At 41.3% G+C, this 13,759-nt stretch overlaps 1 protein-coding gene across 3 annotated transcripts in view; it reads left to right on the plus strand.

Annotated features, from left to right (window-relative positions):
• The window catches only part of PACSIN2 (protein kinase C and casein kinase substrate in neurons 2), a 127,355-nt gene that overhangs the window by 89,387 nt on the left and 24,209 nt on the right, over positions 1-13,759 (plus strand). For all 3 annotated transcript variants that reach the window (XM_084617218.1, XM_084617220.1, XM_084617219.1), the window contains exons 3-5: positions 7,162-7,318; positions 8,661-8,896; positions 9,711-9,866. In XM_084617218.1, coding sequence (XP_084473344.1) covers positions 7,162-7,318; positions 8,661-8,896; positions 9,711-9,866 — 549 coding nt within the window. The remainder of the gene's footprint in view (positions 1-7,161; positions 7,319-8,660; positions 8,897-9,710; positions 9,867-13,759) is intronic.

A 13,759-nucleotide genomic window follows, 5' to 3' on the forward strand; every position in this document is an offset into this window, starting at 1 on the left:
TGTTTTACAACCTCAGAATTTATCTTCTTAGCCTATGTTACCAGGGTCCTGGAGTGCCATGCTGAGATTGCTCAATTAGGGCAAACTGCAAAGAATGAGGCAGACAATCCCCAAAACTGGTGGTTATTGTGATACTTAGCTTTACCAAGCCAGCAACAAAACATCTTCTACAATACCTTCTTGGTTACCCAAAAGCCAATAACACAGTTCCCTTAAAGCAACCCAGCCTGAGGCATCCTCCCAGACAGCCAAGTCAAATATGGTGAGGATTATTGAAAATCTTGTTAATCATATAAAAAGTTCTACCAGTTCCAAGGGATTGGATACATTACCCACCAAGTTAATGAATATTCCAGATCTTACCCAAATACACGCTTACAGCCAATTCTTATTAACTAAACTAAAATTTATTTTAAAAAGGAGGGAGTGTATTGGTTAAAAGATTATACATACAGACATGAATATAGTTCTTTGGTCAGTTTCATAGTAGAGATGGTGAGCTCTAGAGTTGCAAAGAGTTCTTTCAGAATTAGTCCATAGGTTGTCCAATTTTCAATAACAGGACTATCCAAAATGTAATTGGAGACCTCTGTCTTGTGGCTCAGTCTTACCCTGATGAAGCATAAGCAGATTTGAGATGATGAAGGATCCGGTCCCAAGAGCCCTTTCTACAGTTTTGGGCATCCTCTTGACAGCACGCAGTCCTCAGGTGAACAATAGTGACTTTGAAGTAACCTGTTTCCTAAACATCACCGGTAATTAGCTGTATGGATTAACATAAGGCAATTGCCTATCTCCCACCATTTGCAGGTGATTTGATATATACTTCAAAGAGAAATTGAGACTGTGATATCACTACATTCACAGTTGATTTAAATGTTAATATCTCCTTTTGATCTCTGAATTAACAAAATACAGTGAGAGACAGGAACTGTTTGATTACGTTCTAACAATATATATGTAAAAACACAAAAAACCAAACACTATATGCTAATGTGTCTCTAAAGGTTGAATCTGGGTCAATTAGCTTGTAAGTTGCTTAACCCTTTCTGGCTGTGTCACAGCCTAATTTTATTGTACATAGTTAATAGTGTTAGAGTAAAAGTTATAGCATATAGTATAGTTAGGACCCTACCAAATTCATGTTTCATTATGGTCAATTTCACAGCCATAGGATTTGAAAATTGACAAATTTCACATTTTCAGATGTTTAAACCTGAAATTTCACAGTGTTGTAACCGTGAGGATCCTGACTCAAAGGGGGGATTGTCGGTGGGTTGCAAAGCTGTTGTTGGGGGGCATGGGATTGCCACCCTCACTTCTGTGCTGCCTTCAGAGCTGGACTCCGAAGGCAGCAACCACGGAGCTTCGTTCAGCTGCAGGAGGTTCCCAGAGGTGGTGGAGGGTCTGAGCTCCCCCCTGAGAGTAGCTGTGCAGTCGATGGACAAGTTCTGTCCCTCCCCAGCCCAGCTGGAGCTAGGAGCTGCTTGCCTGGGGTGCTCCTAGCAGTAGGGGGAAACCAGATTTCACAGGGAAGGGCTTATTTCATGGTCCATGACATGTTTTTTACGGCCATGAAATTGGTAGGGCCCTAAGTATAGTGTTAGCGGTAATACTCCCCTCACTGGGGCTCAAACATTGCCCTTCATTTGGAGTGACTATTCCTAACAGTGACCCCCATATGTGGTGCTTGCTGTGCCTTGGCGAAGCCCACCTTAAAGAGCACTGTTCAGTTTGTAAACGTTCAAGAGAGGACTTAGGTTGACAACGCAGGATGTTCGCCTTAAGCAGCACCTGCTTGAACAGCCCATGAAGCCTGACGCGATATTGTGGCCTTCCTCAGGCCACAGATTGCCCTCTGGCTCAGAAAGTGCTGCTGCTTCTCGTTCCAGGATAGGGGTCTCTCTGAAGAAGCACAGGAATCATTCTCCATTGTCGGTGCCAAAGAAGAGGTCGCATAAGACCAATTGGGAGCACTGCAGGTCCCGGGGCAACTCTTCTGAGATGTGATGCAGATGGTTATTCCACGACACACGCTACATTCCCTCTGTATTGGAGTCTTTCCCTGGACATTCAGTGCAAAGGAACTGAGGGGGTTCGGGGCAGCGCCACCTCATACAGCCAGGGGAGGGGCTATAGGCACGAGGCACAAGCGCCACCCCTCTAGGGGTACTGCTAAGCAAAAAGCTCCGGTGTGTGGGGTGTGCACAGACTCGCTTACAGAGGCGATGTGGGGGGGGCATGTGGGGTTATTTTGTTGTCCCCCCCGATTTGCTTTTTGGCTTATACTGAGCATGCTCTCACGGACTGAGCATGCTCAGTAACACTGCTGAAGCTGGCTGCCCTCACTGCCGTTCCTCTTTTCACCACCTCCCCCACCACCACCCGTGGCAGGCATGGGAATACACATCAGCATCACATCTCAAAGAACCAGTTACAGAAAGTAACTGATTTTGGAACTAAAAATTTAAATCCTCTCTTGTCCCTTTGTTGGTGTTTCTTCCCCACTGGCAGGACTTGGGAGTTCTTTGGAAATATGAAACCACAAACAACATGTTGGGAAAAACACAACAGTATATGCATAAAATAAAATGAGCAAAACCCAACAGTGTATAAGAGATCTGATTGATCTTAGAGTCTGAGTTATTAATTGCCTGCCTTATTGAGGCCCAGAACTCTTATTTGCAATACAGTTCCCCGCCACCCCCAATCTAAATTCTCAGAAATCTCATTAGATTTGGTAATGATCAAATAGATGCTTGCCTCTAGTCCAGCAAAACCAGTGCTCACACCACCAGGCCCACAGTCAGCTCCTCCACTCTGCCACCACCAATCAGGCCCTGTCTAGGGAAGTCAGTGCTGATACTGCTAAGAATCTGAGTAGTAAACACAGATCAGGGTGAGACCCCTGGACTAAATCTGTGATCTCTCAGAAAAAGACCCTTTCCCACCTTTGAACTTAGATTCCTTATCCATTAGACTCCTGGGTCAGGCTGATTCACAGGGTGTATATTGCACCATTCACGAGCCTTTTCATAAATACAATTAAACTTTTAACTAGGGCTGTCGATTAATCTCAGTTAACTAATGCGATTAACTCAAAAAAATTAATCGTGATTAAAACAATCACAATTAATCCCAGTTTTAATTGCACTGTTAAACAATAGAATACCCATTGAAATTTATTAAATATTTTTGGATGTTTTTCTACATTTTCAAATATATTTATTTCAATTGGCAGTGAAGTCACAATAATCTATCAAATGGGATAGCTTATAGTTTCTCGATGTCAGCATTTTTTATTCTTATACTTTTAGAGCTCTGGTGAAAAGTACCTGTCTTTACAGCCCTGGAAAATGATAGCCTATTTTAACCACAGAATGAATTAATATAAAGCAAGCTTTCCACACTGTCTTGCCAATGTGCTTCCACCCCTAGCTGGAGTAGGGGGCCATCTCTAGGAATAAATGGTAAATCATTTCCAACATGGATGCAGTTCTTAGCCAGCAGGGGTTCTGGGCGTGATTGTGGGTTTTGTGAGGTAGATGCCTATCCACTAGGAACTGAAAGATAATAGATCATCTTGTTTCATAAGCCTCTGAATGGTTGTTTGAGAGTGGCAATTTTAAGCCATTACCAACATGGCCAGAAACCTAGAACTAAAAGGTTCTATCTTACATTATGAATACTACAAGGCATCCAAGTTCTATTAAGTATTGGTATATTAAATCCTATGATCTTGGTAAAAATTTTAAATTTGTAGTATTAAGAAAATATTCTGACTTCCACAGCCATAAAAGTCCCAGAATGTGTAATTAGACACAAAAATAACTGATGCTTATATGAGGTTTCCTTTAGTGGTGGAAGGTAGCATAACCAGTTTTGATAGCATTCAGCTGCAGAACTTGAACCAGAATAATTTTTGAGCAGATATGTCTGTTCCTCCTTCATCAAGAGTCTGATGAAGATCTCTTTTTGTACTGCTCAGTTTTTTTTCTTAATTTACCTAAACTTTGTGTAATTAGTGTAAAGTCATATTTGCTGTTAGTTGTCAGTATAAAGTGAATCATCTCCCAGTTTCTGTTGAAAGTAAGGGAAATGTTAACATTTCTCTGTTACTGGATGAAAGGTGTATGGCATGGGCACTTTGCCCATTCTCACTTGAGATTGTGGTGACTTTATTTCTAGCTTGTCACATCCTGTTAAGCAGTTATTTAACAGTGAATGCACTGTTCTTTGACAAGATTAAAACAAATCACCTTTGTATAGCTAAGCTAGATCAGGTGTCTTTTTGGGAGGAGAGAGGGTAGTAGGTTAGTTGCCACCTGGCATTCTTTGTTTTGCTGAAATGAGTATAGCCCAGTAATTAAGGAATGCTGAACAGATTACTGTAAGGGCATTAGTTGTCAAAGTCAAACAATATTGTCATTTTTGGCATAGAATATTTATGTATGAAATATCAGCATAGCCATTGATGAGCTGAAAATGAAGTGTGGCCTTTTACCTTAATGTAGAAAACAATTGCTTTTGTTTAACCCCTTCTTCTAAAAGTGGGAGGAGTATTCTAAACGTGTACACCCGTTACTCCTGAGGGCATTCTGTGCCAAAAAATTAAATTCTATGCCAAAATTAAAATTTTTGTGCACAATATTTTAAAATTCTGCAAGTTTTATTTGTCAATAAATAAATGCAGAGGCTCCATCATGGCAGTGGGGAGTACAGGCCACTGGCTGCATGAAGGTGGGAGATCACCCTGCAGCCTCCCCATCTCCCACCCCAAGGACACGGACTCAGTGGTGAGGCCAGATGCAGCAGGTATGGAACAGGCAGGATCCAAGTGTGGAAGGGCTCAGTGTGGGGGATCCAGGTGTGGGGTGAGAGGATTGTGTGTGGGACAGTCTGGGTGCAGGCAGTTCAGTGGGGGGATCTAGGTGTGGGGGGATCTGGATGCACAGAGGCTCATGGGGGGGGTCCAGATGCAGGGGCAATGGGACTCTGCAGGGGCTTCCAGGTGAAAGTGGTTGGGGCTCAGTGGCGGGGTCTGGGTACTGGGAGAGTGGGGCTTGGGGGGTGGGGGTCTGGTGGCAGCTAATTGGGGCTCAGTGGCATGGGGATCTGGATGTGGGGGCTCAGGATGGGGCTCATCAGGGTGGGGGTTTGAGTGCAGGAAGCTCAGTGGGGGGGTGGTCTGGGTGCAGAGGTGGAGGTCCAGAGGCAGGGGATCTGGATGCAGCGTTGTCCAGATGCAGGGTTTGAGGTTCAGTGGCGTGGGATTTGGGTATGGAGGGCTAGGGGGGTTCTGGATTTATGGGGTGAGGTTTGGAGGGGGTGTCTGGGTATGGGAGGTCCAGATGTATGGGGGTTGAGTGGATGGGGGAGCAGCTCTTCATACATCTGGACCTCCCATAACCAGACACCCCCACCAAACCTCACCCCATAAATCCAGAACCCCCCATAGCCCTCCACAACTGAGAGGCGATGGGGGCAGGAAGCAGGGGAGGATGCTGAGCTTCCTGCAGCTCTGGGAGGTTTCTGGGGGTGGGTCTGATTCCAGCTCGGGGTAGGAGCCACTGGCTGGTGTGTCTCCAGCCCTGCGGCGATTAACCTCTCTGACGGCTGCTTCTGGTGCCTGAAACAATGATCCTGCGCAGCTAGGGAGTAGTGAGTGACTGCTCATGCAGCTTCCCTTTGCTTCTTGTCAGAAAGTCACTTTTCTGCGGGGAAGCAAAGACACATGCGGGGAATATGAATTCTGTGCATGCGCAGTGGCACAAAATTCCACCTAGAGTAACCCATGTATTTGATTGTAGAACTATTCTGAATCAAGTGGATTTACAGATAGGTTACTTTGCTGTCTTGTTCAGTTTTCAGTCATTTACAAAGTTATGTGCTAAAATTTTGTAAAAAGTAAACCTAAAAGATTTGGTGAACAGCTTCATGTGTTTAGGACCTCAGATCACTATCAGACAGTGTCTAGATGTGAAGACGTCAAATACGTTTTAATATGAAATACTTGAATACAAGTTCATCCTCCACCTGACGACCAAATTCTGTGTTCCTTTGCAGTTAAGTGGTTTTGACAAACAAGTTGAGTAACTAATTCTCATATTTATAGATTGGACAAATTCTGTTAATTGTTTTTAAATGTTTACAAAAGCTTTACAGTGCCTGTGTTTTTTTTTTTTTTCCTCCACTGGCTGCACATTAATAATGGACCTGGTGTTGGCTCTCAGTTTCTTCCCAAATGGAACTTTACAGTACCTTCTAGAGCTAGCTAATTACTTACTCCATATTTTAATCTGTTTCACTGTTAAAAATCTGCTGCCTGTCCTCTGAGTCTCTGCCAGACTTGAAGTGGTTGAGCTCTTCCATGTTGCATTCTTAAACTATGTACTCCTTCACCCTGGAGATTTCATTTAAATGTCATACTAAATGTAAATTTCATAGTGCTCCTGTATTCATTCATTCTTAACTGTAGTTTCCATAATACAGAAAGGTGCAGTTTGTTTTAACACATTGAACAGCAAAGTAGGACGTGGCTATTGAACCCCGTAGTGATGGGTGTTAAAGTAAAATCTTGTGTTTCTGTGTTGAGGTTAAAGTAGAAAATCAGGAGGCAAAAATTAGAATATTTTATTATGCAAACATCAAATAATACTGTAAAGCAATTGTTCTTAAGAAAAATTTCTCCTGGTGACGAACTTAAACTGCAGCCATAATTACGTTACAAAAGGGCTATAATTTTATTACAGTCCTAGATGCTATTAGTGCAGAAGTGCTGATGTTAATGTATGTTGGTGGTTCTATTTTTATCTTAGTGTAACTTTCAAAGTGGACCACTCTATTTTTAGCAGGAAAGCATGCAGTGTGACCCTTGAGCAACAATGTTATTGGCTCGCTGTAGTCTTCTGTAAAAAAAACATGGTACTTGAAATTAAAATCTCATGTTCAGCTCTCCTCCTTAAAAGATAAATTTTCTCATACTTTCTTTTAAGTTAACTTAGCCCTTTCTGTTGAAAATTTATGCTATAAACAGTGGATTCTTACTGTTTGGTTCCCATTTTCATGCTGTTCTATTAATTGCTGATAGACTGGAGATTTGCCTCTCTTGTGGCCCACAGCTTTCAAGTAGCAATTCCTAAATATTTTTTGTATTCCTAGGTTGGAAATTATAAACGTACAGTAAAGCGAATTGATGATGGTCACAGACTTTGCAGCGATCTCATGAACTGTATTCATGAACGTGCAAGAATAGAGAAGACCTATGCTCAGCAGCTTACAGAATGGGCAAAAAGATGGAAACAACTTGTGGAAAAAGGTAACCAAAATGTCATGAGATGAAGAAAATAGTTTCAAAAGGAGCATTGCAACATTAGTGATTACAAGGTGAAAGGGTGCACAGAATTTCTTAGCCTCTTAATGGATTCTTTACAAAAACACCAATTGCTGTAAAAGATGAGCACAGTTATCAAAACTAAATTAAGGCATCCACTCCTGTACCCGTGACTTGCTTGCTTGTTCCATGTCAAAACAAGTGAATCTTCCCTTCCTTGCTCAGAGGTTCTTATAGATGTGTAGTACAAGAGAACTTTTCAGGTAAGTAGTGGTAGAAGACCCACATTATGGAGACTGCAGTTGAATATTAAGAAGTCAGTGGCAGTTCTGGTGGCGTATCAGCAGTGAAGGGACTGTGAATCAATTTCAAGGAAGGCTGCTTTGACTGTGATTAGTACATAATTACAGAAGATTTGGGCATCATGGTGGACTACAAATTAACACGAGTGCCCAGTGTGGTGCTATGACCAAAAGAGCAAATACGGTTTTTTAGTATATAAACAGAAGTCTATCAAATAGGCTGTTAAGATTATATCAAAATAGCGATACATCAAGTAGGGAAGTTATTACCTCTGCATGTGGCACTAATGAGGCCACTAGTCGAATACTGTATTCTTTCATAGTGTTTATAGAGGCACAAAAATTTTGAAAAATTGGTGAGGGTTCAGCAAATGATGGAAGGACTGAAAAACATACTGTATGGTGAGACTTAAGGAACTCAATCTATTTAGCTTATTGAAGAGATGGTTAAGAGGGGAATTGATGGTGGTCTACAAGAACCTACCTGGGAAGAGAATATCTGATGATAGAGGTCTTTCTAACAGTCAAAGGCATAATAAGATCCAGTGGTTAGAAGTTGAATCTTGAAACTGAAAAAAAAAGGTGTTATTTATTAGAGAGGGTAATTAACCTCTGGAATAATTCACCAAGGGATGTGGTGGATTGCAGTCACTACAAATCTTTAAATCAAACTTAGATTTATTTCTAAAAAATATGCTATAATTCAACCTCACATTGAGTTTGATGTCAGAATTAATGGTTTAAATTTTATGGCCTGTATTATGCAGAAAGTCAGACTAAATTATCGAAATGGTTCGTTCTGGACCTAAAATCTATTAATCTGTAATTACATAATGTTTAAAAAAAGCATGAAAATACACTAATCTCTAATTTAAGATGTAAAATACAAAAATAGGATTATGGATTATGTACAACTAAATACAGTATAAGAACTCAGTATCAACAAATAGCTTGAGATGGCTTTTTAGGGATGAAAGTCCTGTGTGTTGTGATGTATTGAAAATTATTTGTCCTGTTGTGTTTAGGTCCACAGTATGGAACAGTAGAAAAGGCTTGGCATGCAGTTATGTCAGAAGCTGAAAAAGTGAGTGAATTACATCTAGACATAAAAAGTGCACTGATGAATGAGGACTTTGAAAAGATCAAGAACTGGCAGAAGGAGGCCTTTCATAAGCAAATGATGGGAGGATTTAAGGAAACGAAAGAAGCAGAAGATGGATACAGAAAGGCACAGAAACCCTGGGCAAAAAAGCTAAAAGAGGTACAGCAGTAGCTTGCATGTTGTGCGTCAGTATATTGATACCTCATAGAAATCACTAAAGTGAGAAAAAACACAGTCTACTGGATTCTTTCTCAATTAGATGTCTGCTGAGCTGTAGCTCACGAAAGCTTATGCTCAAATAAATTGGTTAGTCTCTAAGGTGCCACAAGTACTCCTTTTCTTTTTGCTTCAGACCTCTTCTGAAGAAAAATCTTCTCTTGATATTTTCTCAGTAACCACTGCACCCTCTCCAACCTCAGTAACCTGAGCATAGTTCTGGAGAAGGTGGAGTTAACCTATTTTTCTGCCCTTTTACAGCATCTGTTTGTACAGATATAGGATTTAGGACTTAGTTGAGGCACATGCTACAGGAAAAATGAGTTCAAGGAAAAACATCCTGAGAGAAATGGAGAGACTGATTGGTTGAACATTGTGTCTGTTATTTAAAGGTGTGTATGGGAGGGGGCTCACGGGGGAGACACAGGCACAAGCAAAAAATTTTATTCAGGGCTTTCTGAGAGGCATCACTGAATCTTTCTTTCCTCAGTAAGTTTATTAAGCTAAACTGAGTGACAGTAACTTATTTTGTATGGAAGGAGAATGTCAGATCTTATAATATTTAATTTCCTCACGCTCGTTCTCCTACATTGTATTGTGATTAAATTGCTTGAGCATAGCAATGGGTCTGATTGTAAGGTTCTTCCAAACAAAATGCCAGTTTTTTTCATGACAGTGAAGTTACTCATTCATACATAGCTGCTGCTGATTATTTGTAAATTGTACCAGACAGAAAGATTCAAAACTTCATTTGTAGGTGGAAGCTGCTAAGAAAGCATACCATGCAGCATGCAAAGAAGAGAAACTGGCTATATCCCGAGAAATGAACAGCAAAGCAGATCCAGCACTGAATCCAGAACAACTTAAGAAATTACAAGACAAAGTGGAAAAAAGCAAACAAGATGTGCTAAAGGTAAACTCTGCATGCTAGTGTACTGTTCACATTTAACATTCTGTGCATGCTACTTTGCAAATCTCTGTGTATGGAATGTATGCACAGCGAACTGCAGGACAAGCGAGTGCAATGTTGGAGTGACAAACTCATTATATGCAGCAGGGCACATTTTAAATTATGGTCCTTGTGCCAGAGCCACAGTGTTAGTAACACATACAACCCTCTCTCCACAGCACGTGTCAAGGGCAGGTTTGTAACAATAACAATGGTAATATATGAGCCTTACACAGTACTGTTGCTTCCAGTATCGCAGAGTGTGGAGGGAGAAACGGAGTTCTAGGGGTGGGGTGATGACTGATTTACCCTTTCAGTTTAGAGGGGCCATGAGCTGGGGGTAATAAAGCTTATCTGCAACATGCAAATTGTCTTATTTGACTGCAGAATGTACCTCTTTAGCACAGTTAAATAGTGCATGAAAGGCAATTGGGTCAAATTGATGCTATGTTAAAAAGAGTAAATGTTTCTGTGAAATTTCCCTACCAGTTGCCCCATTTGGGCATCCTTTACTCACTCAGATCCTCTCTGCTCTTTTTCTTCTCCCCCTCTTTTGAGTGATTTCCCCATATGGGGTGCAAGAAGGGGAAAAAGCAGCCTTGCCCTTCCTTGACCCCCCCAGGGCTCAGCATTACATTCTTGTAGTGATTTATTAGCATTATAGATAGATGTAGTAAGTGTTCTCGTGTACATATTCAGAGCCTCACCTTTAATAAGTGTCCTATATGTTCCCATTGAATTGAAAGGACAAATAATTAATATTCCCAGACCTATGTGAATTCCTTTTTTATGTCTGTAAGTTGTACGGTGCAAAGACCTAGTCAGAGATAGATCAAAGAACCATACATTTAAAGGATAGATCTAACTTGATTTGATTTAGCTGGTTCTTGTCAGTTTCTCTTATAACTTTAAAATATAGTTTTTGGTAATCACAATTTTTTGTGATTAGAGTGACTTTGTGTAAGGCACATTCCTGATGCGTGCTCAGCCTGTTGCTTATTTACTAGAAGGAGACACAGCAAGACAGGCCCACCTCACTTTTTCTCCTGGAGCACTCTGAGAACTTCTTCTGAATCAGAGGGAGAAGGGCCCACGAAGCCTGATCACGCTCCATCATCTAGTGCTCCTGTGAGCTGAGGCTCTACTCGAAACTCCCAGGCTCTCTTTATTTAAGACATTGAACACTTCAACTACCAATCCTGATAGAGCAGCTAAGACCTCGTCTACCCAATCATCAAAGGGGCTGTGGGAACAGTGTCTTCCTAATGAGCGCAGGCCTAGGTCACCCACGCAGGGGCCTAGTAAAATGAGGCAAACATCTCCTCAAGTCTTGCAGCCAAAAGGCAGTTCTGGCTCAAATAGGTCTCTCTGATATTCAGCACTGGACCAGTCAGAGTACCCACAGTACCTCTTGAAAGAGCACTCCACAGTTGACCTGGTACCAACCCCTGTATATCTATTTTGATTCAGTCTGTACCCAGGACTGCCAGCTGCAGTGCAGATGCTTCTAGCACAGACTTTCTGTGCCTTCTGTACCAAGTGATTGTGTGCTGACTGCACAGCCAGAATCAAGCTTGCTTTCGTTGTCTACCTTTTGCCTCTGTACCAATGAGCTCTACTGTTCAGGTTGTGGGTGGGATCTGAGATCACCATATGACACTAGAGAGGTTAGCTCACCTTTTAGAGTAAGAATATTTGGTTGAGTCTCCCTTTTTCAGCATAGTAGGGAGGTATCGCCAGTTGATAAGAGTGAGATAATAGTAACAGGGGATTCGATCATTAGAAATATAGATAGCTGGGTTTATGATGACCAGGAGAACAACATGGTGAATTGTTGTTCACCAGCTGGATGCAAAGATTGTGGATCTCTTGAGACATCTAGACAGGCTTATGTGCAGTCTTGGGGAAGAGCCAGGTGGTAATACATGTAGGCACCAGTGACTTAAAGAAAGGTAGGAGAAAGGTCCTGGAGGCTAAATTTAGGCTGTTAGGTCAGAGACTGAAGTCTGGGACGTCCATGGGAGCATTCTCTGACATTCTTCCAGTTCTACGTAATAGGTCAGACAGACACAGGCAGAATTGGAGGGTCTTAATGCATGGATGAGATGATGGTGTATTGAGGATGGGTTTAGGTATATGAAGAACTGGGGAACCTTTTGGGAAAGTAGGAGCCTATACAGGAAGGATGGGCTCCACCTAAACCAAAACAGAACCAGATTGGTGACATGTAAAATTAAAATGTTGTAGATGAGGTTTTAAACTAGGGGCTGGGGGAAAATTGACGGGTGTGGAGGAGCACACGGTTTGGACAGACATCCTTAATGGAGGATCTTTTAATGGGGATTGTCTATATCCTAGTAAAGAGGAAAGGCTAGAAATTGATAAAGTACAGGCAGAAACTGAAGAGAAACAGTCAAATGCAAAAGAGTCACATTCAATTACATTGCATAATGGCAGACAGCTAAAAAGTGACAAATTTTGTAAGTGCTTATGTACAAATGCTAGAAGTCTAAACACTAGTATGGGTGAACTTGAGTGCCTGTTATTAAATAAGGATATTGAGATAATAGGTATCACAGAAGCTTGATGGAATGACGATAATCAATGGGACACGGTAATACCAGGGCACAAAATATATAAGAATGACAGAGTAGGTTATGTTGGAGGGGGTGTGGCACTGTATGTGAAAGAAAGCATAGAATCAAATATAATAAAAATCTTAAATGAATCAAACTGTACCATAGAATCTTTGTGGATAGAAATTCCATGCTTGAATAAGAAGAATATGGCAGCAGGAATATACTACTGACCACCTGACCAAGATGGTGATGGTGACTGGTAAATGGTCCGGGAGATTAGAGGGGCTATGATAATTAAAAACTCAATAATAATGAGCGATTTCAACTATCTCCACATTGACTGGGTACATGTCTCCTCAGGATGGACTGCAGAGATAAGATTTCTAGACATCATAAATGATTGCTTCTTTGAGCAGCTAGTCCTGGAACCCACAAGGGGAGAGGCAGTTCTTCTAGTCCGCAGTGGAGCACAGGATCTTGGTCAAGAGGTGCATAAAGCTGAACCACTTGGTAATAGCGACCATAATATAATTGAATTTAAATATCTTTGGGGAAGAGGGGGATATCAAAGAAGCCCACTACAGTGAGATTTAACTTCAGAAAGGGGAACTATGCAAAAATGAGGAAGCTAGTTAAATGCCAATTAAAAGGAACAATCACAAGAACAAAATGCCTGCAAGTGGCATGGAAACTTTTTAACACCACAGTAGAGGCTCAAACTAAATGTATACCCCAAATTAAAAAGCATAGTAAGAGAATCAAAAAAGTGCTACCATAGCAAAACAACAAAGTAAAAGAAGTGGTAAGAGGCAAAAAGGAATCCTTTAAAAAATGGAAGTTAAATCCTACTGAGGAAAATAGAAAGGAGCATAAATTCTGAGAAGTGGAGTGTAAAAGTATTAGGTAGGCCAAAAAAGAATTTGAAGAGCAACTAGCAAAAGACTCAGAAACTAGCAGCAAAAAAATGAAATACATTAGAAGCAGGAGGCCTGCTAAACAATCAGTGGGGCCACTGGATAATCAAGATGCTAAAGGAGCATTCAAGAAAGATGAAGCCGTTGCGGAGAAGCTGCATGAATTCTTTGCATTGGTCTTTATTGCTGAGGATCTGAGGGAAATTTCCACACATGAGCCAGTCTTTTTAGATAAGACATCTGAGGAACTGTCCCCTATTGAGGTGTCAGTAGAGGAGTTTTTGGAACAGAATGATAAATTAAACAATAGTGAGTCTCCAGGGCAAGATGGTATTCACCCAGGAGTTTTGAAGGAACCCAAATA

The sequence above is a fragment of the Lepidochelys olivacea genome, assembly GCF_965140295.1.
Source record: "Lepidochelys olivacea isolate rLepOli2 genome assembly, chromosome: 1".
Lineage (NCBI taxonomy): Eukaryota > Metazoa > Chordata > Testudines > Cheloniidae > Lepidochelys > Lepidochelys olivacea.